This window comes from Podarcis pityusensis (assembly GCF_964106645.2).
Source record: "Podarcis pityusensis genome assembly, chromosome: 4".
Classification (NCBI taxonomy): Eukaryota; Metazoa; Chordata; class Lepidosauria; order Squamata; family Lacertidae; genus Podarcis; species Podarcis pityusensis.
Genome location: NC_138027.1, coordinates 719,977 through 746,934, shown reverse-complemented (window position 1 = coordinate 746,934; position 26,958 = coordinate 719,977). Strand labels below are relative to the sequence as shown.

The window sequence follows — 26,958 nt, the reverse complement described above, 5'->3', positions numbered from 1 at the left end:
GAAGCCGCGTCGCCATGAACGGAGAGCGCCGATTCCTTCCTGTAAATCTGGGACTGAAAAACCTGTGAGTAAGACTGAACGTCAATTTGGAAAATTTTAAATCTGAAATTCGGCTGAAAACGGGGAAGGTGAAAATTAAGGAAGTCTGCCTTCCCCCGATTGCATGACAACCAAAGCAACGGAACTTTAAAGCTGCATCTGTATGAAGTATTTTTGGATTATTTAAACCTGACATTGGATTTAGTTTTCCCCTCTAGCAAGCAGGGCAGAGGGGAAGAAGAAGGGACATTAGGAACCTGCACGATTTATCTAAAAGAAAAAAGCCTTCCGCTGTCTTAATACCCTGAAACGGACTGCCAAATAAGACACTAGGACACTGAACTGTCTTTAAACTTTTGGGAAAGTTACATGGTTGAAGTTTTGTGTGATACAAAGTTTTAAGACTTTACTGTTACAGTATATTGGAGTGTGCTGAAAGAGTATCTATTGGAAAAAGTGTTGCAGCATATATTTTCAAGCCTCCTGATATACTTGTTTTCAACTTCTTTGTTCCCTCATTTGGACATTTTGCCTTGCTCCCTCTAGAGGGCTGAAAGTAATGGTTGCAACAGTTTAAGACAGTGGGATTTTCCATCAGGGAATCGCTTTTGTGGGAACGTCCTTGGGACATGAGTGGCTCAGCAGAAGAGATAACTACCAGAGCCAAAGCTAAACAGCAACAACAGCAACAACAGCAACAAAAGAAAAGAGGCTCAATTTCAAGTTTAACTCCCACAGGAACAGCAGGACAAGAAAAAGTGACAGCTGCCTCCATGGAGTCAGTGACACAGGCGTTACTCAAGATAAATCAATCTTTGGAGACTTTGACAAAGCAGAGTACAGAAAATACACAGAAATTAACAGAACTAACAGTGAGATTGGACTTGAACACAAAAAGTGTGACAAGTAATACAGAATCTATAAATAGGTTGATTGAAGAAAACTCTGCAACACGTAAAATTGCAGAGGACGCCAGAAGTATTGCTGGAGAGACACAGGAGAAGCTAGAACCGATTGCTAAAAAGGTTTATGAACATGATGCAACTTTGTCTTTGATGGAATTACAGAGAAAGGAAAGAAACCTGAAATTAAGATTAATTCCCGAGAGCGAAGGGGACAGCCTTGCGGAGTTCCTAACACAAAAGTTTGCTGACTTTTGGGAAGACTTGGAGGAGGAGGAATTTAAGATAACAACAGCATTCAGATTGGGCAGGAGACTGAACAGAAAGACCCCGAGGGATTGCCTGATTACCCTTAGATCCAAGGAAGAAAGAGACAAAATATTAAAACTACATTACCAAAAGGCCTTGGAAATTGAAAATTCACCTATACAAATTTTCAAAGACATCCCTAAATACATCTTGGAGGTGAGAACCTTCTATAAGGATCTGGTCTACCTGCTGAAGAAGAACAACATCCTCTTTAGGTGGGAGTTCCCACAAGGACTGTCCTTTAACTACAAGGGAAAGAAGGTGAAAATAAAGACAATTCAAGATAAAGAGAAGTTTTTGGAGAGAAATCAAGAGGACCTACAGAAGGGAACGGTGGATCCAATTGCAGAACAAAGGAGAGCACTAGATATTCTGAACCTACCGTTTGGACTAAACCCACCACCATCAGAGGAAGAGCAACAACTTGGAGCGGTTGGAGGAGTAACAGAAAAGTAACAAGATGGCCCTGCAATTCCTTAGTTGGAATTGTAATGGGCTGAATATGCCTTTGAAGAGACGCCAAGTGTTTCATATTCTGAAAAGAGAACAATTGGATTTGATTTGCCTACAAGAAACCCATGTAACCAGGGTACACAGGAAACTACTTATAAATAAAAGATTAGGACAAAAATTTATTTCATCGGACAAAGTTAAGAAAAGAGGAGTTGTGATTTATGTAAAAGAGAAATGGGCTCCAAAAATGATGTTTAAAGATGAACAAGGAAGATACCTGGCAGTTGAAATACAAGTACAAGGAGAAAAATTGTTAATTGTTGGAGTTTATGCACCAAATGAAGGCAAGGCGGAATTCTTTAAGAAGCTTCATGAAACTCTGATGGATTATTTGGATTACAATGTAATAATTATGGGAGATATGAATGGTGTGGTTTCTACAAATATGGACAAGGCACAAAGACTGACAATCTCCAAGGAAGGGAGACTTCCGAAGACCTTCTTTGAAATGACTGAAAATATGGACCTAATAGACATATGGAGAACGAGGAACCCTCTTGAGAGAGAGGGAACTTTTTTCTCTCAAGCAATGATGACCTGGACCAGAATTGATCAAATTTGGATTACTAGTGGGATGGCTCCAAAGATTAAGAAGGTAGAAATCTGCCCAAAAACTTGCTCCGACCATAACGCCGTGAAGATGGAAATGAAACTTACAACAACTGGTCAATTTAGATGGAGGATGAATGACACCCTGTTTCGAGATGAGGAGATCCACATGAAGGCCCAAAAAACTTTAAAGGACTACTTTGAAATAAATCTAAAGGCCGATGTGGAAAAAAGAGTGATCTGGGACGCAAGCAAAGCTGTGATGCGAGGATTTCTGATTCAACAAAATTCAATAAAAAAGAGAAAGCAGAATGAGAAGAAGGAAAAGATTTTGGAAAAGATAAAAGGAGAGAAAAAATTAAGATCAAAACCAAAGTCCCAGGAGATTTTGAGAGAGATCAAGTTATATCAAACACAATATATGGAATTGATGAATCAAGAGATTGAGTGGAAGATAAAGCAAATGAAACAAAAGACATTTGAATCGGCAGATAAATGTGGCAAACTTCTGGCTTGGCAATTGAAGAAAAGGCAGAAATTAAATACAGTTACAAGCCTAGAAGTGGATGGAAAGAATATATCTAAACCTAACGAGATTAGAAACTGTTTTTTGAGCTATTTTAAAAAACTATACTCTCAAGGGCCACAAAATGAAAAGGACATAGATGAATTCCTTAATAAATATGGACTACAAAAAATCTCTCATCAAAGTAAGGTGGATTTAAACCAGAGAATAACAGAACAAGAGATAGAGGGTGCCATTCAGGACATGCAACTGGGCAAATCTCCAGGACCAGATGGACTGACTTCCAGATATTACAAAGCCTTGAAGGAGTGGTTGGTTCAACCGTTAAAGGAAGTCTGTAACGAGATTTTAGAGGGGAAAAAGGCACCAGAGTCGTGGAAAGAAGCTTATATTACACTCATACCAAAGACAGAGACTGAAAAGACTCAACTTAAGAACTACCGCCCAATATCATTACTCAATGTGGATTATAAAATTTTTGCAGACATTTTGGCAAAAAGATTTAAAAGAGTGTTGATGGAGAAGATTCACAAGGACCAAGCAGGCTTTCTCCCAAAAAGGCATTTATCAGACAATGTAAGGAATATAATAGACATTTTAGAACTACTAGAGGTGAACTTAAACACCAAAGCAGTGTTGATCTTTGTGGACGCGGAGAAAGCCTTTGACAATATTTCTTGGAGTTTTATGAAAAAGAATCTTCATGGGATGGGGGTAGGTCAAGGTTTTGAGAACGGTATGGGTGCGATATATTCTGAACAAAAAGCTAAGCTGATTGTAAATAATGTGATAACTGAGGAACTTAAGATAGAAAAAGGAACACGACAGGGGTGCGCAATTTCCCCATTGCTTTTCATTACTGTTCTGGAGGTGTTGCTAAATATGATTAGAAATGACCAGCAGGTTAAAGGTGTACAGGTCGGAGCCAAACATTACAAGTTAAGGGCCTTTGCAGATGACTTAGTATTGACCTTACAAGAGCCAGACACTAGTACGAAAAGGGTGTTGGAGATAATTCAACAATTTGGCCAGGTAGTCGGATTTAAACTGAACAAACAGAAGACTAAAGTCTTAGAAAAAAATCTAACAGTCATGGAGAAGGAGAAATTTCAAGAAGAGACAGGTTTGACAGTGGTTAAGAAGGTGAAATACCTAGGGGTTCACTTGACATCTAAAAATTTGAACTTGTATAAAGACAATTATGAAAAGTGTTGGTCAGAAATTAAAAAAGATCTAGAAATATGGTCAAATTTGAAATTGTCAATGTTAGGCCAAATTGCAGTTATTAAGATGAATGTATTGCCTAGAATGTTATTTTTGTTTCAAACTTTGCAGATTCTTGACAAGATGGACTGTTTCAAGAGGTGGCAGAAAGACATTGCGAAATTTGTCTGGCAGGGCAAAAAGCCCAGAATAAAATTTAAAGTACTTACAGATGCAAAAGAAAGAGGGGGATTTGCCCTGCCGGACTTAAAACTGTATTATGAAACAGCAGCGTTTAGCTGGCTGAAAGAGTGGATGCTCCTCGAGAACACAGATATCTTGGATTTAGAAGGTTTCAATAATACATTTGGTTGGCATGCATATCTATGGTATGATAAAATCAAAGTGCATAGGGCCTTTAAAAATCACATTGTCAGAAAAGCGTTATTTAATGTTTGGATAAGATATAAAGACTTGTTGGAAAACAAAACCCCTAGATGGTTGTCACCCTTGGAGGCTAAGGCATTGAAGAAACTCAATATGGAGGCCGAATGGCCAAAGTATTGGGAAATCTTGGAACAAGATGGAGACAAATTGAAATTACAGAGTCATGAGAAATTGAAACCTAAAATACGAGACTGGCTCCATTATTATCAAATAATGGAGGTCTACAAACAAGATAGGAAAATTGGCTTCCAGGTGGAGAAATCAAAATTAGAAACTGAACTACTAGAACCCAATACTAAGAATTTATCAAGAATGTATAACTTGTTGCTGAAGTGGAACACACAAGATGAAACAGTTAAATCGGCTATGATTAAGTGGGCACAGGACATTGGTCATAACATTATGTTTGCTGACTGGGAATGGTTGTGGAACACCGGTATAAAATTTACGGCATGTAATGCCTTAAAGGAAAATATTATGAAAATGATCTATAGGTGGTACATGACTCCAGTCAAGCTAGCAAAAATTTATCATTTGCCTGATAATAAGTGTTGGAAGTGTAAAGAAACTGAAGGTACTTTCTATCACCTTTGGTGGACGTGCCCGAAGATTAAGGCTTTCTGGGAAATGATATATAACGAAATGAAAAAGGTACTTAAATGTACTTTCTCGAAGAAACCAGAAGCCTTTCTCTTGGGCATTGTCGGCCAATTGGTGTCAAAGAAAGATAGAATCTTTTTTATGTATGCTACGACAGCAGCAAGAATACTCATCGCAAAGTATTGGAAGACACAAGACCTACCCACTCTGGAAGAATGGCAGATGAAAGTGATGGACTATATGACACTGGCTGAGATGACTGGCAGAATCCGCGACCAGGGGAAGGAGACGGCGGAAGAAGAATGGAAGAAATTTAAAATCTATCTTAAGGACTATTATAAACTTGATGAATGTTAGAATGTCGAGGTTTTGAGAAAGAAAGGGTTACAGCGATATAAGATTAGACTGAAGGAAAGATTAAGAAGACATATGTTTGACAGAACTATTTAGAAGTTGCTGGAAAATTTTGGACATTGGGATGCAGAAAGGGGAGGTATGGGGGAGTCCGAGAAAGAAGGTTTATGAAAAAAAAGGTCATGAAACTATACGTGTTTGTATGTCTTTTTATATGTTTGTATTGTTTTAAAAATTTTGTAAAACCAATAAAAATTTATATATGAAGGAAAAAATAAAAATAAAAATAAAGAGCCTGAATGCAACTATTAAGAATGTCCTGTATGCGCCTGATATTCAGGACAATTTGTTGAGTGTTTCCCAGCTTGATCGTCAAGGGTTTAAGGTGGTGTTTGCTAAATCTCGCTGTGAAATTCTTAGAGATGGCAAGCTTATTCTGTATGCAAAATGTGTAAATGGATTGTACCAATTGCCTTTTGTTTCAGGTACAGGCACTGCAGAAGCAACTGAGAAAGAGTGTTGCAATTTGTCTGTGGATAAGAATGAAAAGTTGCATGACCAATGTATTCATTATTACCACCGTATTTATGGTCATCTGAATTTCCAGGCTGTGGCAAAAATGCCTGATATGGTTCAGGGTATGAAGTTGAAAGAATGTCCCTACCACATGAAATGTGTTTCTTGTGCTGAGAGTAAGGCAAGGCAAGCTCCCAAAGGTACAGAGTCTGGGAGAGAGGCCAAGAAGCCATATGAAGTCATTCATGCAGACTTAGTGGGGCCTCTAGCGCTCTCTAGAGGCAATTCAAGGTTTTTCATGGTTCTGATAGACTCCTATTCAAAATATGTTTGGATCTATATGCTGCAGAAAAAGTCTGAAGCCTTTACCAAGTTTCGCCAGTTTTGTAAATGGCTCAGAAATGTACATAATGAGAATGTACGTTTTCTTTTCACAGACAAGGGTGGAGAATTTTGTTCGGAAGAGTTTGAGAGTTTTCTTTCTGAACAGGGCATTGAGCATAGGACGGCCACGCCCAGATCACCCTGGCAGAATGGTTTATGTGAGAGAGTAAACCAGACCCTGCAGCAAGGAATCAGAACGCTGTTACATGATTCGGGGCTGCCCAATCCTTTTTGGGCTGAAGCTCTTTCATTTTTCTGTCATGTGTATAACAGGAGGTACCAGTCTAGTGTAAATTGCACCCCATATGAGATGCTTCACGGAAGAAAGCCATGTGTAAAGCATTTTAAAATTTTTGGTTCGGAGGTTTGGGTGCACACCTCGCAGGGTGACAAACTGAGCAAGCGTGGAGAACATGGTGTTTTCCTAGGATATGAGAAAGGGTCTTATCGTGTTCTGATCACAGACACGAAAACCATAAGGCTGACCAGGAGTATTGATGACAATCCACAATGGGACAGAGTTGGCGTTTTTCAGTGCCATCCCATTTGTGATGATGGTGCAAAAGGGGCAAAGAAAGTTAAGAGGGAGGCAAGTGTTATTGGTGATGATAATCCTGATGCCAATGTAGTTCCAGATGATGGCACAGATTATCAGAGCCCAAAAGCCTCAGGTGAGTCTGACGCTGACTCAGACTTAGCAGCTTCATATACTTTAGCTCCCCATTCTCCCAAAGAGGAGGAAGCACCAGAACAAGAGGATCAAAGAGTTCTGCGCAGGTCCGAGAGAACAACCAAGGGTGTACCACCGAAAAGGTTTTCTGAAGAGTTTGCAAAGACTGCGGTCACGAGCAACTCTGGTGGGGTTTTCAAACCTAGCATGAAGTGTGCTGAGAGTAGTAGCACAAAACGCTTTATTTATTTCCTTACCTGATATTTGAAGGAAAGCGTGTATTTGAGTTCTGAAAAATGGTTTGTTCAAATCTGCCTAATTAGAAATGTCAATTTGTATTTGAGAGAAAGAAATGTGTGTGAAGATTTTTCCAGAAGCTGCTTATTCAATGGTATTGTAAAAGTGTTTTATATGCCGGGAAGAGAGATACCTGCAAATATGTTAACCAAGGTTGTAAGCAGAGAACAACTTTTGGAGTGTATGTGTAAATTGCAGTTATGTTAAAGATTCTTGAAATGGTCGGATGAAATGGGGGAGGATGAGGAGATTTCACCCCTCCCATACCCAAGAATCTCCTGATGATCTCCTGATGGTCTCTGCTGACTCTCCAGAGAGAAGGAGGCGTGTCCTGCCTATCTACTTATTCTGCCCAGCAACATAACTGTGTGTGAGAGAGAGTCAGTCAGTCAGTGTATCGGAGAGAGTGAGAGTGTTAGAGATCCTAGAGATAAGATTGCTGCTAAGAGCAGCTGCAGACTCTCAGTGTAGCATTGATTTATGCTTAGAATATTCAGCTCTGTATATAGTTTTGTATCATAGTTGTAGTTATAGAATAAAAGGAAGATATTCTACAGAGCTGCTCTCCGAGTGGTTTATACTCTGCAAGACTCTGCAAAACTCTGCTGCGCAACAACTGTATTATTGAGACAGTGAATCCGGTGCTCTCAGCTCTAAGCTGTGAGTCCACAGCACTGTGACCTGTTCCTGTGAGAAAGGAGGTCTCTGGCGGTGCTACCCAGCTCGCCTAGCCCAGTCGGGGTTGAGGTGCATGAGTCCAGTCGGCGCACTGGCTCTAGGGCGATGCTGACAGTTTCATGGTGTTTACATACAAGGTGATGCATTTTCTTTTGATGGGGTTTCCCAACCCCCTCACATTTAATGTAATTACTTTTAAGCTAGCCATCTTGCTTATCTACTATATAGGGTGATTCCATGCCAGCCAGTTTGGGTTGCCCTGTGTCTCTCACCTTGTATTGTCCATCAAACCAGTGAAATTGCGCTGACCTAGAGGTTAAAATTAGATTTGGGTTAAAGAGTGGGGGGTGGGTTGCAGAAAGTATCCCCTATGTAGTCATATAGGTGTTTATTTGGGGTATCATGGGCCATCTGGCATTTAGCCAGTTGGTCCTAGGTCTCAGCTGGCATGGAGTTCTTTGTTCAAGGTCAGGCCATCCTCCCTGTTGTTTGCGATAGGAAGTGGTCAGTGAAACGGTGTTAAGTATCATAATAATAATAATTTATTATTTATACCCTGCCCATCTGGCTGGGCTTCCCCAGCCACTTTGGGCGGCTTCCAACAAAATATTAAAATATCATAATGCATCAAACCTTAAAAGCTTCCCTAAACAGGGCTGCCTTCAGATGTTTTCTAAAAGTCTGGTAGTTGTTCTTCTCTTTGACATTTGGTGGGAGGGAGTTCCACAGGGCGGGTGCCACTACCGAGAAGGCTCTCTGCCTGGTTCTCTATAACTTGGCTTCTCGCAGTGAGGGAACCGCCAGAAGGCCCTTGGAGATGGATCTCAGTGTCCGGGCAGAACAACGGGGGTGGAGACGTTCCTTCAGATATACTAGACCGAGGCAGTTTAGAGCTTTAAAGGTCAGCACCAACACTTTGAATTGTGCTCGGAAACGCACTGAGAGCCAATGTAGGTCTTTCAAGACCGGTGTTACGTCGTCTCGTAATCCCAATCACCAGTCTAGCTGCCGCATTCTGGATTAGTTGTAGTTTCCGGGTCAGCTTCAAAGATAGCCCCACCTAGAGTGCATTGCAGTAGTCCAAGCAGGAGATACCCAGAGCATGCACCACTCTGGCGAGACAGTCCGTGGGCAGGTAGGGTCTCAGCCTGCATACTAGATGGAGCTGGTACACAGCTGCCCTGGACACAGAATTGACCTGTGCCTCCATGGACAGCTGTAAGTCCAAAATGACTCCCAGGCTGCGCACCTGGTCCTTCAGGGGCACAGTTACCCCATTCAGGACCAGGGAATCCTCCACACCTGCCCGCCTCCTGTCCCCCAGAAACAGTACTTCTGTCTTGACAGGATTCAACCTCAATCTGTTGGCCGCCATCCATCCTCCAACCGTCTTTGTGACGCCTATGTTGGATATCGGGTCCATAAGCAATGTTGCTCATGTTATTAGCATCACTGGTAAGTTGGGGTAGGGATGAGGGTGTTGATATGCTCTGGCAGCCCCGATGTGCTGCTTGTTTGTCACATTTTAGCCTGTTTGTGGATTGTTTTATTGAGGTTAGGGTGAAGCAGGAACACCTGGAGGAATTTTACCCGTACGCTTTTCATATAATCAGTTAACATATAACCATATATCCTTATAATGATTTTTATATAATCCATGTTTGAATCATGACGGCTTCTGCAAAAGCTTATAGCAAATTGCTTAGATCGGAAGAATCCGAAATGAACTCTGCCCCAGTTCGCTTCCCTTGTTCTTCTTAATGTCTCGCTAACATAAGGGGGAAGCAATAAATCTGCTGTGCTGGCACTTCCCCCCCGTCCAGACAGGGTCCCGAGTAGCTCAAACAGGAAGATGCTAACCGCAAAATGTCCTGGTATAGCAGATGGCCGCGTAGGAGCGTAAGGGCCGAAGTTCCTTTTTCTTCCTTCTTACCATAAATCAGGGGAAAGGTTAAATGCATGTTCAGACTGAAAAAGCAGAAGTTGGGAGGGAACTCTTTACATGATCAGGGGGCAAGGCTTGAATGCTCTCATTGGTTTTCTTTTTGCTGCTGTGTGCGATTGTATCGATTATGCCATGTATGTACTCAGGTATAAAGCCTCAGGGCGCTGGAGCCCGGGGCCCAGTCTTTTGGAAAGGATTCCACTGGGTCACTTATTGCTCAGCAATAAATATCACTTTCTTTTTCTCCACTGCTGCGTCTGTCAATTCTGGGACACAATTTGAGTGGCTCACTGGTACCTTAAAAATCCTGGCAACAAGGGGAATTATTTTACTTAGTAAGGCATGGGGAGGGGTGCTGAGAGTGAGTTGTAGATTGTTGGGTAATGGGGAGTGTCTTTTGATGTCACCTGGACTGGTGTTGGGTGGGGATCTCTGTGGAGGTGTGAGGCTGGGGGGAATATTGATCGTGTTAGCTGTATTGATGGTTTGGGGGGAGAGGAAAAGGAGGAGGGGGTCACCAGTCCATCGGGTTGAGGTGATTTCTGGTTGCTTCATTCTGCCTTCTGCCACATTGGCCTCCGCTCCCCATTTGGTGTCCTCCGCAAATGTGATGGGCATCCCCTCAGTTCCTTCATCCAAGTCGTTCATAAAGACGTTGAACAACAACGGGCCCAGGACAGAACCCTACAGCACCCCTCTTGTCACTTTCCCCCAGGATGATGAGGAACCATGGAGGAGGACAATTTGGGTTCGGTTACTCAAATCCACCTAACAGTTTCCTCATTCAGCCCCCATTTTAGAAGCTTAAAGGCAAAAATATTATGGGGGACTTCGTCAAAAGCCTTACTGAAATCAAGATGCATTATTTCCACAGCTGTTCCCTGATCAACAAAGTTTGTAACACCATCCAGAGAAAGGGGAGGAGAGATTTCTCTGGCTTTTCTTGTTTTTGAGAAAGCCATGCTTTTATCTTGTATGTTTATGTTGTGAAATCTTCAGATGAAAGGCACATAAATATTAAAAATGATAAAAAATAAGGATATTGACAGGCTGAAACATGTGCAAAGGAAGGTGATTTATGTATTTATTTAATTTGTCTACCACCCAACTTGAATAAAATATTGGTGCCAACTTGAATAAAATATTGGAGGAAGGGGCCAGGTAAGGCCTGCCTTGCACAATCAATCACATGATGCATAAAGGGCATTGGAATGGCAATGCCTATCAACTGGGGGGGTGGCCCCCTCAAATATACTATTGGGGGGCAAAAACCCCTCAGCCTCTAAGTGTTGGCTCCTGTTCCCACATGTCTCAGGACAGTTACAATACAAAAGCACAACATAAAAACACAAAATACACATCAGTAACTCAACTCCCCACCACATTTTAAAAGGGCCTTAGATGTCAATCAGCCAAAGGCCTGGTTAAAAAGGTGCGGATTTGCCTGGCTCCTAAAGCTATAGAATGAAGGGTTTCTCCCCTGTATGAATTCTCTGATGGGAAGTGAGATGGGAGCTCTGACTGAAGCTCTTTCCACATTCCCCACACTGATAGGGTTTCTCCCTTGTATGAATTCTTTGATGGGAAGTGAGATTGGAGCTCTGACGGAAGCTCTTCCCACATTCCATGCACTGGTAGGGTTTCTCCCCTGTATGAAGTGTCTGATGCTTAGTGAGATCAGAGCTCACCCAGAAGCTCTTTTCACATTCCCCACACTGATATGGTTTCTCTCCTGTACGAATTCTCTGATGGGAAGTGAGATTGGAGCTTGTAATGAATTTCTTTCCACATTCCCCACACTGATAGGGTTTCTCCCCTGTATGAATTCTCTGATGGGAAGTGAGACTGGAGCTTGTAATGAATTTCTTTCCACATTCCCCACACTGATAGGGTTTCTCTCCTGTATGAATTCTCTGATGGGAAGTGAGACTGGAGCTTGTAATGAATTTCTTTCCACATTCCCCACACTGATAGGGTTTCTCCCCTGTATGAATTCTCTGATGGGAAGTGAGATCCGAGCTCTTCCTGAAGCTCTTTCCACATTCCCCACACTGATAGGGTTTCTCCCCTGTATGAATTCTCTGATGGGAAGTGAGATCCGAGCTCTTCCTGAAGCTCTTTCCACATTCCCCACACTGATAGGGTTTCTCTCCTGTATGAATTCTCTGATGGGAAGTGAGACTGGAGCTTGTAATGAATTTCTTTCCACATCCCCCACACTGATAGGGTTTCTCCCCTGTATGAATTCTTTGATGGGAATTCAGACTTTGGTTGTGACTGAAGCTCTTTCCACATTCCATGCACTGATAGGGTTTCTCCCCTGTATGAATTCTTTGATGGGAAGTGAGAGAGGAGCTCTGATTGAAGCTCTTTCCACATTCCCCACACTGATAGGGTTTCTCCCCTGTATGAATTCTTTGATGGGAAGTGAGATCATGGCTGTGACTGAAGCTCTTTCCACATTCCACACACTGATAGGGTTTCTCCCCTGTATGAATTCTCTGATGGTTAGTGAGATGGGAGCTCTGACTGAAGCTCTTTCCACATTCCACACACTGATAGGGTTTCTCACCTGTATGAATTCTCTGATGGTAAGTGAGATGGGAGCTCCAACTGAAGCTCTTCCCACATTCCATGCACTGATAGGGTTTGTCTCCTGTATGAATTCTCTGATGCTTAGTGAGATTGGAGCTCTGAGTGCAGCTGTCTCCACACTCCAAATTTTTGCATGGCTTCTCCTTTCTGGGGATTTTGTCGTGTTCACCTTTGTTCTCGATTTCCAATTCATCACAATCTGCAACGGAGACAAAAACGGATTAGAGCCTCAGGAACAAATGAAGAAGAACTGAAGGGAGTTGCGTGTGTGTTCATTACCTTTGTGTTTTGTCATTAACCAACATATTTCTTATTAGATTCTGATGGGTTGTTGAATGTTGCTTTTTTTGATATACTATAGTGGTAAAATTGTGAAAGCCTTTTAGAAAAAAGTGCATTTCAGATGTTTGATGGCTCATAACATCACTTCTTTTGGAGTACAGTGGATGTTCGGGTTGCAAACATGATCCGTGTGGGAGACATGTTCACAACCCGCAGCGTTCGCAACCTGCAGCGTTGCATCTGCACATGCGTGGGTCGTAATTTGGTGGTTCTGCGCATGTGCAAGCACTGAAACCTGGAAGTAACCCATTCCGGTACTTCCAGGTTCAGCTCAGTGCACAACCCAAAAACACGCAACCTTAAATGACTGTAACCCGAGGTATGACTGCAATACCATAATATTATATAGCAATGGAAAGATAATTTAATCAAGAATGTAGTGCAACAAAATTTGTTCAATTATCTGTATACTATCAAAGGTTATAGACATATGACCAGAAAAGGGAAGCACAACTTGCTTAGGTTGACTTTTGTCAGTGTATTATGTGATTGCTATCAATTTGGTTGGTAGTTACCCAGAAAGAGATGTAAAATCGTACTATTAAGTGAACAAGGCTACAGGTATGAAGAAATTAGAAGAAAGATTGGGGGAAACTTAACCAAAGCTGGTCTATATTTTTGAGGAGGTATAAGAGACTCAGTCACTCCAAAATCAGACTGGAAAAGGTGCACAACAGCAAGTGATGATCGAAGAATGGAGAGACTGTGCCTGCATGACAGAAGAAAATCATTACATTCTTCATTAAATTATATTTCTATTGATATATAGTTTTATGCTATTACTCCCAAAAAAGTGGTGTCATGAGGTATCAAAGCTCTGAAATACACTTTCTCCAAAAGGTTTCCACAATTTTGGCCACTAGTGTAAGTTGTTCATTTTAAAGTTAATGTACTTTTTATATGGGGACAGATTGTTATGATTAATGTTTCTGGTTTATATAAGTGTTGGAAGCCGCCCAGAGCAGCTGGGGCAACCCAGCCAGATGGGCAAAGTAAAAATAAAAATTACTATTATTATTATTATTATTATTATTATTATTATTATTATTACTGCTACTACTACCTGAGATTCAATAAGCCTGGCTCTTCTCTGGGATGGATTTTGTTTGGCCCAGTCATGGAATCCCCTCCATCTCCAATGTCAGTCGTCTCTCTGGTCAACCCAAGACTGACAGCAGCAAAAACAAAAACAGAAAACTTGACAGAAGCTACTTATCTTTCCGCACAACTCTGAAGCTAAATAAAAAAAATTCCTTCCAGTAGCACCTTAGAGACCAACTGAGTTTGTTATTAGTATGAGCTTTCGTTGCATGCTCACTTCTTCAGATACCAAAACAAAACAAAACGGGAATTTGCTGGAATACAGAAAAAACTGGAATTTGCTGTTCAAGGTTTATTGTGGGAGTGTTAGGTTCCCAGGTGTTGGAGGGGGCGCTGCTGAGCTCTGTGAAAATGTATGAGGTTTGTCACACAGAGGTGTTTTTTGAATTTCCAGGCAGATAGGACGATCCCACAGGGAGCCTTACCAAGAGAGGCCACGATCCCACGATTCTCCTCCATGACGTCCTCATGCAGAGCTCTCTGGTCAGGATCCAGCAATGCCCACTCCTCGTCCGTGAAACAAACAGCGACCTCTTCAAAGCACACTGGACCCTAAAAGAAAAGGGAAATGTCATAGAATCATAGAATCATAGAGTTGGAAGAGACCACAAGGGCCATCGAGTCCAACCCCCTGCCAAGCAGGAAACACCATCAGAGCACTCCTGACATATGGTTGTCAAGCCTCTGCTTAAAGACCTCCAAAGAAGGAGACTCCACCACACTCCTTGGCAGCAAATTCCACTGTCGAACAGCTCTTACTGTCAGGAAGTTCTTCCTAAGGTTTAGGTGGAATCTTCTTTCTTGTAGTTTGGATCCATTGCTCCGTGTCCGCTTCTCTGGAGCAGCAGAAAACAACCTTTCTCCCTCCTCTATGTGACATCCTTTTCTATATTTGAAAATGGCTATCATATCACCCCTTAACCTCCTCTTCTCCAGGCTAAACATGCCCAGCTCCCTTAGCCGTTCCTCAGAAGGCATCGTTTCCAGGCCTTTGACCAATTTGGTTGCCCTCCTCTGGACACGTTCCAGTTTGTCAGTGTCCTTCTTGAACTGTGGTGCCCAGAACTGGACACAATACTCCAGGTGAGGTCTGACCAGAGCAGAATACAGTGGCACTATTACTTCCCTTGATCTAGATGCTATCCTCCTATTGATGTAGCCCAGAATTGCATTGGCTTTTTTAGCTGCCGCGTCACACTGTTGGCTAATGTCAAGTTTGTGGTCAACCAGGACTCCTAGATCCTTTTCACATGTACTGCTCTCAAGCCAGGTGTCCCCCATCTTGTATTTGTGCCTCTCAATTTTTTTGCCCAAGTGCAATACTTTACATTTCTCCCTGTTAAAATTCATCTTGTTTGTTTTGGCCCAGTTCTCTAATCTGTCAAGGTCGTTTTGAAGTGTGATCCTGTCCTCTGGGGTGTTAGCCACCCCTCCCAGTTTGGTGTCATCTGCAAATTTGATCAGGATGCCCTTGAGTCCATCATCCAAGTTTTTGATAAAGATGTTGAATAAGACTGGGCCCAAGATAGAACCCTGTGGCACCCCACTAGTCACTCTTCTCCAGGATGAAGAGGAACCATTGATGAGCACCCTTTGGGTTCGGTCAGTCAGCCAGTTACAAATCCACTGAGTGGTAGCATAGTCAAGACCGCATTTTACCAGCTTCTTTACAAGAATATCATGGGGCACCTTGTCAAATGCCTTGCTGAAATCAAGGTAGGCTATATCCACTGCGTTCCCTTCATCTACCAGGCTTGTAATTCTGTCAAAAAACGAGATCAGGTTAGTCTGACATGACTTATTTTTCAGAAATCCGTGCTGACTATTGGTGATCACAGCATTCCTTTCTAGGTGCTCACAGACTGTTTGCTTAATGATCTGCTCCAGAATCTTCTCTGGTATTGATGTCAGACTGACTGGGCGGTAATTATTTGGGTCCTCTCTTTTCCTCTTTTTGAAAATAGGGACAACATTTGCCCTCCTCCAGTCTGCCGGGACTTCGCCTGTTCTCCAGAAATTCTCAAAGATGACTGCCAGTGGTTCTGAGATCACATCTGCCAGTTCTTTTAATACTCTTGGATGCAGTTCATCTGGCCCTGGAGACTTGAATACATCTAAACTAGCCAAGTATTCTTGTACTATCTCCTTAGTTATTCTGGGCTGTGTTTCCTCTGCTGAATCATTTGCTCCAAATTCTTCAGGTCGGGCATTGTTTTCTTTATCGGAGAAGACTGAGGCAAAGAAGGCATTGAGGAGTTCAGCCCTTTCTGTGTCCCCTGTTTGCATTTCACCATCTTCTCTTCTGAGTGACCCCACTGTTTCTTTGTTCTTCCTTTTGCTACGAACATACCCATAAAAGCCTTTTTTGTTGCTTTTAACCTCTCTAGCAAGCCTGACTTCATTCTGTGCTTTAGCTTTTCTGACTTTGTGTCTACACGTGCTGGCTATTTGTTTGAATTCCTCTTTGGTGGTTTCCCCCCTTTTCCATTTTTTGTACACATCCTTTTTTAATCTTAACTCAGTTAAAAGTTCTTTAGATAGCCACCCTGGCTTCTTTAGGCACCTTCCATGTTTCCGTCTCATTGGTATTGCCTGACGTTGTGCTTTTACTATCTCCCTCTTAACAAACTCCCAGCCATCATGAACTCCCTTTCCTTTTAGTATTACTGTCCATGGGATCTCACCCAGCACTTCCCTAAGTTTTATGAAGTCGGCTTTCTTAAAGTCAAGAAATTGAGTCCTAGTATGCTTGGCTGCTCCTTTCTGCTGTATCGTAAACTTCAGAAGAGCATGATCACTTGCGCCTAATGATCCTTCCACTTCTACCTCACTAACCAGGTCATCAACATTGGTTAGGACCAGATCTAAAATGGCTGTTCCTCTTGTTGCTTCTCCCACTTTCTGGACAATGAAGTTGTCTGCAAGGCCAGTGAAGAATCTGTTTGACCTTATGCTCTTGGCTGAGTTTGACATCCAACAAATATCCGGGTAATTGAAGTCCCCCATTACTACTATCTCCCTTCTTTTTGCATGCTTGGCCATCTGTTCCAGGAAGGCATCATCTATGTCCTCCGTTTGGCTTGGGGATCTATAGTAAACTCCCACAATGAGGTCACTGTTATTCTTCTCTCCCTTAACTTGGACCCAAATGTTCTCACTTTGGCTTTGAGGTTCTAAATCTTGGATCTCTTCACAGGTATACACATCCCTGACATATAACGCCACTCCTCCTCCTTTCTTGTCTGGTCTGTTTCTCTGAAATAGATTGTATCCCCCCATTATTACATTCCAATCGTGGGACTTATCCCACCAGGTTTCAGTGATGCCTATTATGTCATATTTAGTTTGCTGTACCAAGAGCTCAAGCTCATCTTGTTTATTTCCCATGCTTTGCGCATTAGTGTACAGACATTGAAGTCCATTAATCATTCCCCCGTGTCTCTTATTTAAGGATTTTTTCCTCCCACCACTAGGTCTGCGTGCTGTTTGCTCCATTTGGTCTATGACATTTGGATGATTATCTTCATCAATTGATAGACTCCTACCTTCAGGAGCACTGTCTCCCTCCCTTTCTGATGTCCTCTTCTGAGACATCAGAAATATGATCTGCTACACAATGCTCTGTTCTTTCCTTCCTCTTAATTGCTGTGTTGTTTCGATAGGATTGCTTTCAATAGGATTGACACTATGACACGCATTCTGGAAACGTATGTCTACATGCTTGGTTCTGGCCTTCAACTGCCCAGATTCTGCCAACTTCAGACAGGGTTGATTGTCTTCCCAAACAGTGATGGGCAGGCAACAATCCCCATAGATCTCTTGCACCAGGCATCTATAGAACTCCAGTTCCCTGCACAATTCCGACAGTGCAATGAACTCAGCCTCAGTAGAGGACAGCGCAATGAGACTTTGCTTCCGGGACTTCCACCCAACTAGAGATTCCCCAAACTTTATTACCATCCCAGATACAGACTTCCTGTCATCCAGATTCGCCCCGTCGCTATCTGCCCAGGAAGTAAGCGCCGTCTCACCTGCAGCTGACAGCTTGAGACTGAAGTCCTTGGTATCTTGCAGGTAACGCAGCACCCGCTTGATACCATGCCAGGCATTTACACTGGGCTTTGATGCTTCCCTACTGAGCAGATTGGTAGCAAAAGCAATGTCCGGCCTGCTCCATTGGGACAGATACAACAGACTACCCAGAGCGGACTGGAAGAGCTCAGCGTTCTCGCACTCAACGCGTTCTGCTAGCCGACTGTCTTTCACGTAGCTCGTCTCCATAGGTGCCCTAACCCCTGCACAATCAGACATTCTGAACTTCTCAAGCAACTGCTCAATCTTGCCTTTCTGCCTGAGCAAGAAGCTTCCATCTTCAGTCCTGTCTATCTGAACACCTAAGTAGATCCTTACTGCACCCAGGTTCTTGAGCTGAAACCGTTTTCCAAGCTCTTTGGCAAACTTCTGCACCTGTTTGTTTGCCCCTGAGATGTGAATGATGTCATCAACAAAGATCAACAACATTTCCTGTGACTCCTGACCCTTTAAGGTACAGGCAGCTGTCAGCAAGACTCTTCCTGAAACCTAGCTTCTCTAAGGCTTCATTCAGGTACAAGTTTCAATTTCTGGCCGATTGCTTTAAGCCATAAATGGACTTGTGAAGCTTCCATACAGTATTCGGCTCATTGCCCTCAAACCCTGGAGGAGGAAGCATGTACAGATCCTCCTGGAGGTCTGAGTTCAAATAGGCCACATCCACATCAAAGTGATACACCTGAAAACCTCTTTGTGCAGCAATGGATAAGAGCATGTGCAGAGTTTCACTTCTGGAAGTGGGAGCATATACCTCAGTATAATGCAGCCCCTTTTGCTGTGTGAACCCTCTGGCTACTGGCCTAGCCTGTTGCTGTGGGTTTAAGACGGTAAACCTAGCAGCTGCTCACGGCCTGTTTCCCCACTGGCAACGTTGTGAGGGAGAACACACCTAGAGACTCCATTGAGCTCATCTCCTTCTGCATTGCCTCATGCCATTTCCTGGCTTCTTTCTGAGGCAGTTTCTGAACATCCTCAAAACTCTCGGGTTCACACTGTGCCATGCCAACCCACACACTTGTGACTGCAAACCTGTCAGGCGGTTTACCTTTTGTTGTGCGAGCTGAACGTCTCAACCCAGTTTCAGGTACCCCCTCAGACCCACTAGGACCAGCTAGAACGTCCTTGGCCTCAGAGAGCTCCCCCTCTGACTTACTGCGCCGTTTAGACTTCTCAGCTGAACCTGTGGGTGAGGAAGGAGCACTTCTCTGTACAAGCTTCACAGCTTTAGGAGAAGTTCTTCCCTCTACCTGCTCTGGGTCAGGACTCTGTGCCTCAGCAGCAAGTTCAACCTTTACCTCTTCCTCATCAGCAGAGTCAAGCAGACTCTCTGAAAGAACATCAGGGTTCCCATGTATGCGTGTCCATCCATTCTACTCACAGAACTCAGCACTGCTGCTGAGCAGAATCCTGGACTGATTGCCTGTTGGATAGGCAAATCTCCACCCCTTGGTCCCTGGCTCATACCCACAGAAAATCATGTTTTGGGACCTAGGGCCACCCTTTCTGAGCTTGGCCTTTGGCACAAGGACCCAGGCATCGCAGCCTGAGTACAGCTGGGTTAAAGTGGTTCTGTTCTGTCTTCTGTCAAGGTCATGCTGTCTATAAGAAGAGGCCAGAAGGAGCCTGGGTTTCTCTCTCTCTCTCTCTCTCTCTCTCTCTATCTATCTCCCTCCCTCCCTTCTGGTGTTCTGTACAGAGTATGCTGAGTGTTGAGGTTTAAACTTATTATAAGTTGTGGGAAATTTCAGTTAAGTCTGCTGCAACTGGATTTTTTATGGACAGGGCCAATCCTGAATGTTTTGGATTTGGGACCATTATGCTCATTTGTCTTCAGTAGCAGTAAAGCTCTGCTGAGTGAAATACAATTGCCTCTGGTCTATTTTGGGGAATCCTGCAACGTCTTTACGTTTTCACTCTGGTAACTATACATTGGAGTTCTGCCTGGATCAATACTGAGTAGAATTCCATGACAGGGTCTTCCTCCATGAAATCAGCTGCCAAAAGAGAAGGCCCCTAGCTCCCCACAGCTTTCCAAGTCCCCTCCTGTCTGGGGTTTCTCTCTGAGAAAAGTGATCCAACAGTGTGCCAGTGTGCAGCCTGCCTTTGCTCCTCCATTCTCAGACAACTCCTGGCTCAGAGAGACAAGTAGGGAGGGTGGCTTATGGCAGAAGGAGAGGGAGCCATCGGTGGCTCCTCCTTCTCCTGACTCTCCTCTGCCTCTCGACCTTCCTCCTCCCACTCGTCTCCTTCCTCTTCTGCCTCCGATTCTGCACTGCATTCTGCCTCTGAGTCTCCCAGCTCACTAAGCCCTGTTACCCCTTCAGCTTCTGACACCTCCTCTTCCCAGACTTCTCCCTCTTCTCCCTTTCACTGCTCATCCTTCCTCCACCTCCACTCCTTGGGCTGAGACATTTTCCCTTCCTGGTTCCCCGGCTGCTTCCTCCCATCATTCCTCTGTGCCCAACCAGTCCATGACATTGCTCCATCCCTTGGCCTCTGTCCCCACAAGGCAGCTTCCCCTGACCTGATCTGGTTCCACAGCCGCTGCTTCCCTTCTGCTCCCATGAAAAGATGGATCAGGAGGTCTTGCTGGCATCATTCTGTCTCCTGAAAGAGAAAACAGGTAAGCAGGATGCCAGGCGTGCCCATGTCTCTCACAGGTGAAACAGGGCATCTCTAACTATAGATGGGCTTTTGAGAAAGCCTTACCTGCTGAGTGCATTTGGACATTTGTGCCCATTTCATATGTTAGTCATGCAGAAATACATCTCTCCTCCTCTGGACCCTTCCTCCCAACTCCCCCCCCCAAAAAAAAAACTTGATGAAAAGAACCCAGAGATTATATGGGAAACCAACAGAATGAGACCAAATGGAGAAAAACAGCCTTCCTCCTTACCCAGTGGCCTCTCTCTGGTGTCCAACGGAGGCCTCTCTGCCTCACAGGAATCCATGTCCATTTCCTCAAAACGATCCTTTTCCTGAAAGAGCAACAAGGATTCAAAACAGAAAATGAATGACAAAAAATAGCAGAACGATAATGGAAAAGTAAAAAACTTTAAGGGTGTGAGATCTCATTCCATGGATGCCTTCCCAGAAAAAGGATGGGCCATCAGCAGAGCATTATGGGATGTTCTCCATCCTCTTTGGAGCCCCTAATAATAATAATAATATTTTTTTATTTGTACCCCACCCTCCCTGGCTGAAGCCAATCTTTTGGCGGCTAACATCATGAATCTAACACAGTATACAAAGAACATAAGAACAGGCAATCGATTAATTAAAATACTTCTTAAAATTAGTTCAAAACAAATTAAAATCTGGACAGACGGCAGTCCACTGGTATAATAATAATAATAATAATAATAATTTATAATTTATACCCCGCCCATCTGGCTGGGTTTCCCCAGCCACTCTGGGCGGCTTCCAAAAGAATATTAAAATACTGTGATACATCAAACATTAAAAACTTCCCTAAACAGGGCTGCCTTCAGATGTCTTCTAAAAGTCTAGTAGTTGTTCTTCTCTTTGACATCTGGTGGGAGGGCGTTCCACAGGGCGGGTGCCACCACCAAGAAGGCCCTCTGCCTGGTTCCCTGTAACTTGGCTTCTCGCAGTGAGGGAACCGCCAGAAGGCCCTCGGCGCTGGACCTCAGTGTCCGGGTAGAACGATGGGGGTGGAGACGTTCCTTCAGATATACTGGACCGAGGCCGTTTAGGGCTTTAAAGGTCAGCACCAACACTTTGAATTGTGCTCGGAAACGTACTGGGAGCCAATGTAGGTCTTTCAAGACCGGTGTTATATGGTCTCGGCGGCCGCTCCCAGTCACCAGTCTGGCTGCTGCATTCTGGATTAGTTGTAGTTTCCGGGTCACCTTCAAAGGTAGCCCCACGTAGAGCACATTGCAGTAGTCCAAGCGGGAGATAACCAGAGCATGCACCACTCTGGCGAGACAGTCCGCAGGCAGATAGGGTCTCAGCCTGCGTACCAGATGGAGCTGGTACACAGCTGCCGTGGACATGGATTTAACCTGTGCCTCCATGGACAGCTGTGAGTCCAAAATGACTCCCAGGCTGCGCACCTGGTCCTTCAGGGGCACAGTTACCCCATTCAGGACCAGGGAATCCTCCACACCTGCCCGCCTCCTGTCCCCCAAAAACAGTACTTCTGTCTTGTCAGGATTCAATCTCAATCTGTTGGCCACCATTCATCCACCAACCAACTGCCTCCAGACACTCACACAGGACCGTCACCGCCTTCACTGGTTCTGATTTAAAAGAGAGGTAGAACTGGGTATCATCCGCATACTGATGAACACCCAGCCCAAACCCCCTGATGATCTCTCCCAGTGGCTGCATATAAATGTTGAAAAGCATGGGGGAGAGGACAGAACCCTGAGGCACCCCACAAGTGAGAGCCCAGGGGTCTGAACACTCATCCCCCACCACCACTTTCTGAACACGGCCCAGGAGGAAGGAGCGGAACCACTGTATGACAGTGCCCCCAGCTCCCAGCCCCTCAAGACGGTCCAGAAGGATGTTATGGTCGATGGTATCAAACGCCGCTGAGAGATCCAGCAGAACTAGGAAACAGCTCTCACCTTTGTCCCTAGCCCGCCGGAGATCATCAACCAGTGCGACCAAGGCAGTTTCAGTCCCATGATGAGGCCTGAATCCCGACTGGAAGGGATCCAAACGGTCCACTTCTTCCAGGCATGCCTGCAGTTGTTCAGCAACCACTCGCTCAATCACCTTGCCCAAGAATGGAAGATTTGAGACTGGGCGATAGTTGGCCATCGTGGCCGCATCTAAAGATGGTTTTTTAAGAAGCGGTTTAATAACCGCCTCTTTCAGCAGGTCTGGGAAGGCTCCCTCATGGAGGGAAGCATTCACCACCCCACGAAGCCCATCACCCAGCCCTTCTCGGCTAGCTTTTATAAGCCAGGATGGGCAAGGATCCAGGAGACAGGTGGTTGGTTTCACTCGTCCAAGCAGCCTGTCCACATCCTCGGAGGTAACAGATTGGAATTGATCCCACGCAACTTGACTAGACAGGACTCTAGCACTCTCCCGCCCCGGCCCTGCTCCCACAGTGGTGTCTGCCTCTTCCCGAATCTGAGCGACTTTATCTGCAAAAAACTTTGCAAAATTATTGCAGGAGATCATGTGGCCCGTACTGGGCCCCGATGTAGCAGGTGGTTCCGCTAAACTGCGGACCACCTGAAAAAGTCTCCTGCTGCTGTTTTCTACAGATGCAATAGAGTCGGTGAAGAAAGTCTTCTTCGCCGTCGCTACCGCCACTTGGTAGGCTCGACATTGAGCTCTAACCTGTATCCGGTCAGCTTCAGAATGGGTCATCCGCCACCGGCGCTCTAGCCGTCTGAACAATTGTTTCATTGCCCTCAGATCCGTGGAAAACCACGGGGCTGTCCGGACTCCATGCAATCGGAGAGGGCGCTTCGGAGCCAAACAGTCAATAGCCCTGGTTAACTCCACATTCCAGCGGGCCACCAGGGAATCAGCTGAAAGGCCATCAACATGGGATAAAGCATCCCCTACCACTCTCTGGAAACCATTTGGATCCATTAAGTGGCGGGGGCGGACCATCCGAATTGGTCCCACCTCCCTGCAGAGGGGAAGGGTCGCGGAGAAGTCAAGTTGCACCAGGAAGTGGTCTGACCATGGCACTTCTTTCGTTTCGCTTTTACTTAGTGTCAGATCACCAACATCCATAGAGGTAAACACCAGGTCCAAGGCATGTCCGCGGCTATGGGTTGGGCCAGACTTATTCAGGGACAGCCCCATGGAGGCCATGCTTTCCACCAAGTCCCGAGCGGCCCCTTGTAAGGTCGTGTCGGCATGGATGTTAAAATCCCCCAGGACAACCAAGCTAGGTGTCTCCAGGAGAACATCCGCCACGACCTGAAGCAGCTCCGGCAGGGAATCCTTGGTGCAGCGGGGAGGTCGGTACACCAAAAGGAATCCTGTACTGCCCCTATTGCCCAACTTCCAGAACATGCACTCAGAGAACTGGGTCTTCCCAATAGGACGCCTGGTGCAAACTAACGACTTCCTTAAAATCACTGCAACCCCCCCTCCCCGCCCACATGACCTGGGTTGCTGTGTGTAAGAGAAACCTGGTGGACAAGCAGTGGCAAGAACAGGCCCATCTGCTTCCTCCAACCAAGTCTCTGTTACACATGCCAGGTCAAATCCTCCATCCATGATCAAGTCAAGTAAAAATGAGAGTGGTTAATATTCGCTAGGGCCAACTACTGTTACCACTGGTCTTATAAAGGAGGTGTGAGCGGGCTAGGAAGCCTCTTTAGTGCTTATTCTTGTACTGAAAGAAAAGAATCAGACTGAATCCTGAACAAAGGCCTGGCGGAACAGCTCTGTCTTGCATGCTCTGAGGAAAGATGTCAAATCCCACAGTGCCCTGGTCTCTTGTGAGAGAGCGTTCCACCAGGATGGAGCCACATCCGAAAAGGCCCTGGCTCTGGTCAAGGTAGTATCCAGAGGAAAGTCTCCCTCACCTGCTTTCTCTCTGCCTGCTTCCTCTCCTCTGCCTGACTCAGGAGGAAACCTTCGGCCAGGGCCACCGCCTGGGAACTGGTCTCTGCTCCACAGTCCCTCACCCAGCTCTCCATCTCCGGAGGAAGGACAGCCAGGAACTGCTCCAAGATCACCAGGTCCAGCATCTCAGCTTTCGTGTGCCTTTCTGGCTTCAGCCACTGAAGGTCAAGGTGGTAGAATCGGCTGCAAACCTCTCGGGGTCCCTTGGCCTCCTGGCAGCAGAACTGCCTCACCTGCTGGATCTGCACCTCTGAGCGGAGGGTGTCCTCCTCACCCAGGATCTTCTGCACAGAGTTTTCCCAGAATCCCCCACTGCTCCCAGTTTGGTTGGCATGGCCTCTTCCTGCTTCAGGGCCAGCTGGGTCTTGCTCATCCATCTGTGCTCTCAGGAAGCTTCAGAGAGATCAGAAGGAACCCTTTGGTCTTCTGCCAAGTTGTGTCCGGCTTAATGAGAAGCTCTAGCAAATCCTAGAAAGCAAATACATTGTTCTGTTACAGAATTTGTAGGTCAGGAGAAGAAACAAGATCCCTGAACAAGCATGGATGAGTCTTGCCAGGAATCAGGACTGGACGGTACCAGAGCCCAAACCATGAGATACCTTTTTGAAAAGAAAGAGGAGGAGGAAGGGGAGAAGAAGTAAGTCTCCAGCCCTCTAGCAATGCAGAATGTGGAGGCAACTGGAGGGATTTCTGGGAGATGAGTCAGCCTGGTTTCTCCTGCCTTCCAGTCAATGCATGAAGTCAGAACTGACTGACAAGGGAGTCATTTGAAAAATGGATGCTTGGCTCTAGTGGGGGTCCTCATCCGGGGGTCCTCAGGAGTTGTTCTCCCCCCACCCCCACTTCAGGGCACATTTTCCCCCTGCTTCTGTCTCCTTTACTTGCACTTGGACTCTCCGCTGCTCTGAAAAACAGACTCCTGGGGTGGGGTCTCTTTTTCTTTGCTCTGAGGGCCAGGTATGTATCTAGTCAACCCCCTGAGGGCCAAGTGGGTGGGGCCAAATACATCTCCCTTGAAACTCAGAGTAAAGGATGGGTAGTTTGATGATGATGATGATGATGATGATGCTTCTATTAGATAGCTTAACACACGCACAGCCATTGATGCCCAGGTCCCTGGAGGCTCAGGGAGTAGCAGCGCCCATTTCCGGCTGCTTTGCCAGCAACAATCCCTTTGGGAGAGAGAGGATGTGGTCCTGGGATGCCCTGCTCTGGGTGCGAGGGGATTGCTGCAGTGGCCTCCGTGGGGAGCTGCCCTGGGAGACACTGGGAAACTGGTCCCCAATGCAGCAGCCAGACTCTGGGCTGGGATCCCTCTCTTTACTCCTGGCCTCTCTTTCCCACCTTTCCTTCCTCCCTCCCCGTGGGTTTTTTGGGGGTGTGGGGTGTCTAGTCCACCTCCTCGTCCAGCTTTGGAAAACCATTTGCAGATGTTTCCTCTGTTCTGCAATGACGCTGAGAGACGTCACAGAGAGGTAACGTCCCAGGGACTCCTTTGCTTAAAGAAGGGAGATTTTTTCTGAAGGGGGGGCGGAAGGCCAAATGAGTTTGGGATCCTCTGCTCTGCAGGAAGGAGAGCGTGGCAGACCTGGCCCCTCCCTGGCAGGACCCTCTCCTCCCTGACTTGGGGTCCCCCCAGCCCCCTCCCCTGCTGCAGCCCTGGGACCCCCACCAGATCCCAGAGAGAGAGGAGACTCACCAGATCCCAGAGAGAGAGGAGACTCACCAGATCCCAGGAGGGGCAGCCAGGCAGCCCTTGCAGGAGAGACCCCCAAGCAGGAAAGGACTGGGGAGGGAGGGGCCTTGGCTCTGGAGGACCTGCCCCCCCCCCCCGCTTCCTGGCCTCTCTAGGAAGGCAGCTCAGATCCCTTTAACCCTTGCCAAGCCGAGTCCCCCAGCTGAGCCCTCTCTTGCTTGGCAAAACCTCAGATTATGATTTTTCTATGGATTTAGGGGGGCAGCTGCCCCCCTGGCTCCCTCAATGCCCAGATCTCCTTTTGGGGGTGAGGCTATCGGTTGGGCTCAGAGCATCTCCTTCCCTTGGCCAGAAACCGGAGGAACAGTTTGCAGGGAAAAGGGCTTTGCAGGAAGTAAGGAAACTCATTCAGAAATGGTAGGAGAGAATGGGGGTGGTCTTGATCTACAGGGTGGCAATTTCAAAAGTCTTTCTAAGGCCTGGCACACCATTTTTCTGGGTCCCTCCCCTCTCCTGCAAGTGAGGGGAGCACCCTGTTGCAACAGATCAAGAAAGACCAAGCCCACAGGCTGCTGTTTTGCTCCGAGTTATCCTGGTTGGTGTCTTTCTTTTTGTCCAAGGGAGCCC

At 45.5% G+C, this 26,958-nt stretch overlaps 2 protein-coding genes across 3 annotated transcripts in view; both read right to left on the bottom strand.

Annotated features, from left to right (window-relative positions):
• LOC308475084 (uncharacterized protein) overlaps positions 1 to 25,356 on the bottom strand; it is a 65,765-nt gene extending 40,409 nt beyond the window's left edge. Inside the window, exons 1-2 of the mRNA XM_081001916.1 lie at positions 24,596 to 25,356; positions 20,959 to 21,040 (exon numbers count right to left, since the gene is read on the bottom strand). Coding sequence (XP_080858042.1) covers positions 20,959 to 21,040; positions 24,596 to 25,012 — 499 coding nt within the window. The 5' untranslated portion in view covers positions 25,013 to 25,356. The remainder of the gene's footprint in view (positions 1 to 20,958; positions 21,041 to 24,595) is intronic.
• On the bottom strand, positions 11,061 to 20,670 carry LOC308475214 (uncharacterized protein). 2 transcript variants are annotated; one of them, XM_081002224.1, is made up of 2 exons: positions 20,587 to 20,670; positions 11,061 to 12,726 (listed from the first exon to the last, which is right to left on the bottom strand). In XM_081002224.1, exon 2 carries the CDS (start codon positions 12,566 to 12,568, stop codon positions 11,390 to 11,392), a length of 1,179 nt encoding a protein of 392 aa, XP_080858350.1. In that variant the 5' UTR covers positions 12,569 to 12,726; positions 20,587 to 20,670; the 3' UTR covers positions 11,061 to 11,389. The 2 variants fall into 2 exon arrangements, with proteins under 2 accessions (XP_080858350.1, XP_080858349.1); XM_081002223.1 differs by lacking the exon at positions 20,587 to 20,670 and adding an exon at positions 14,396 to 14,729.
• Positions 25,357 to 26,958: the final 1,602 nt, after the last annotated feature.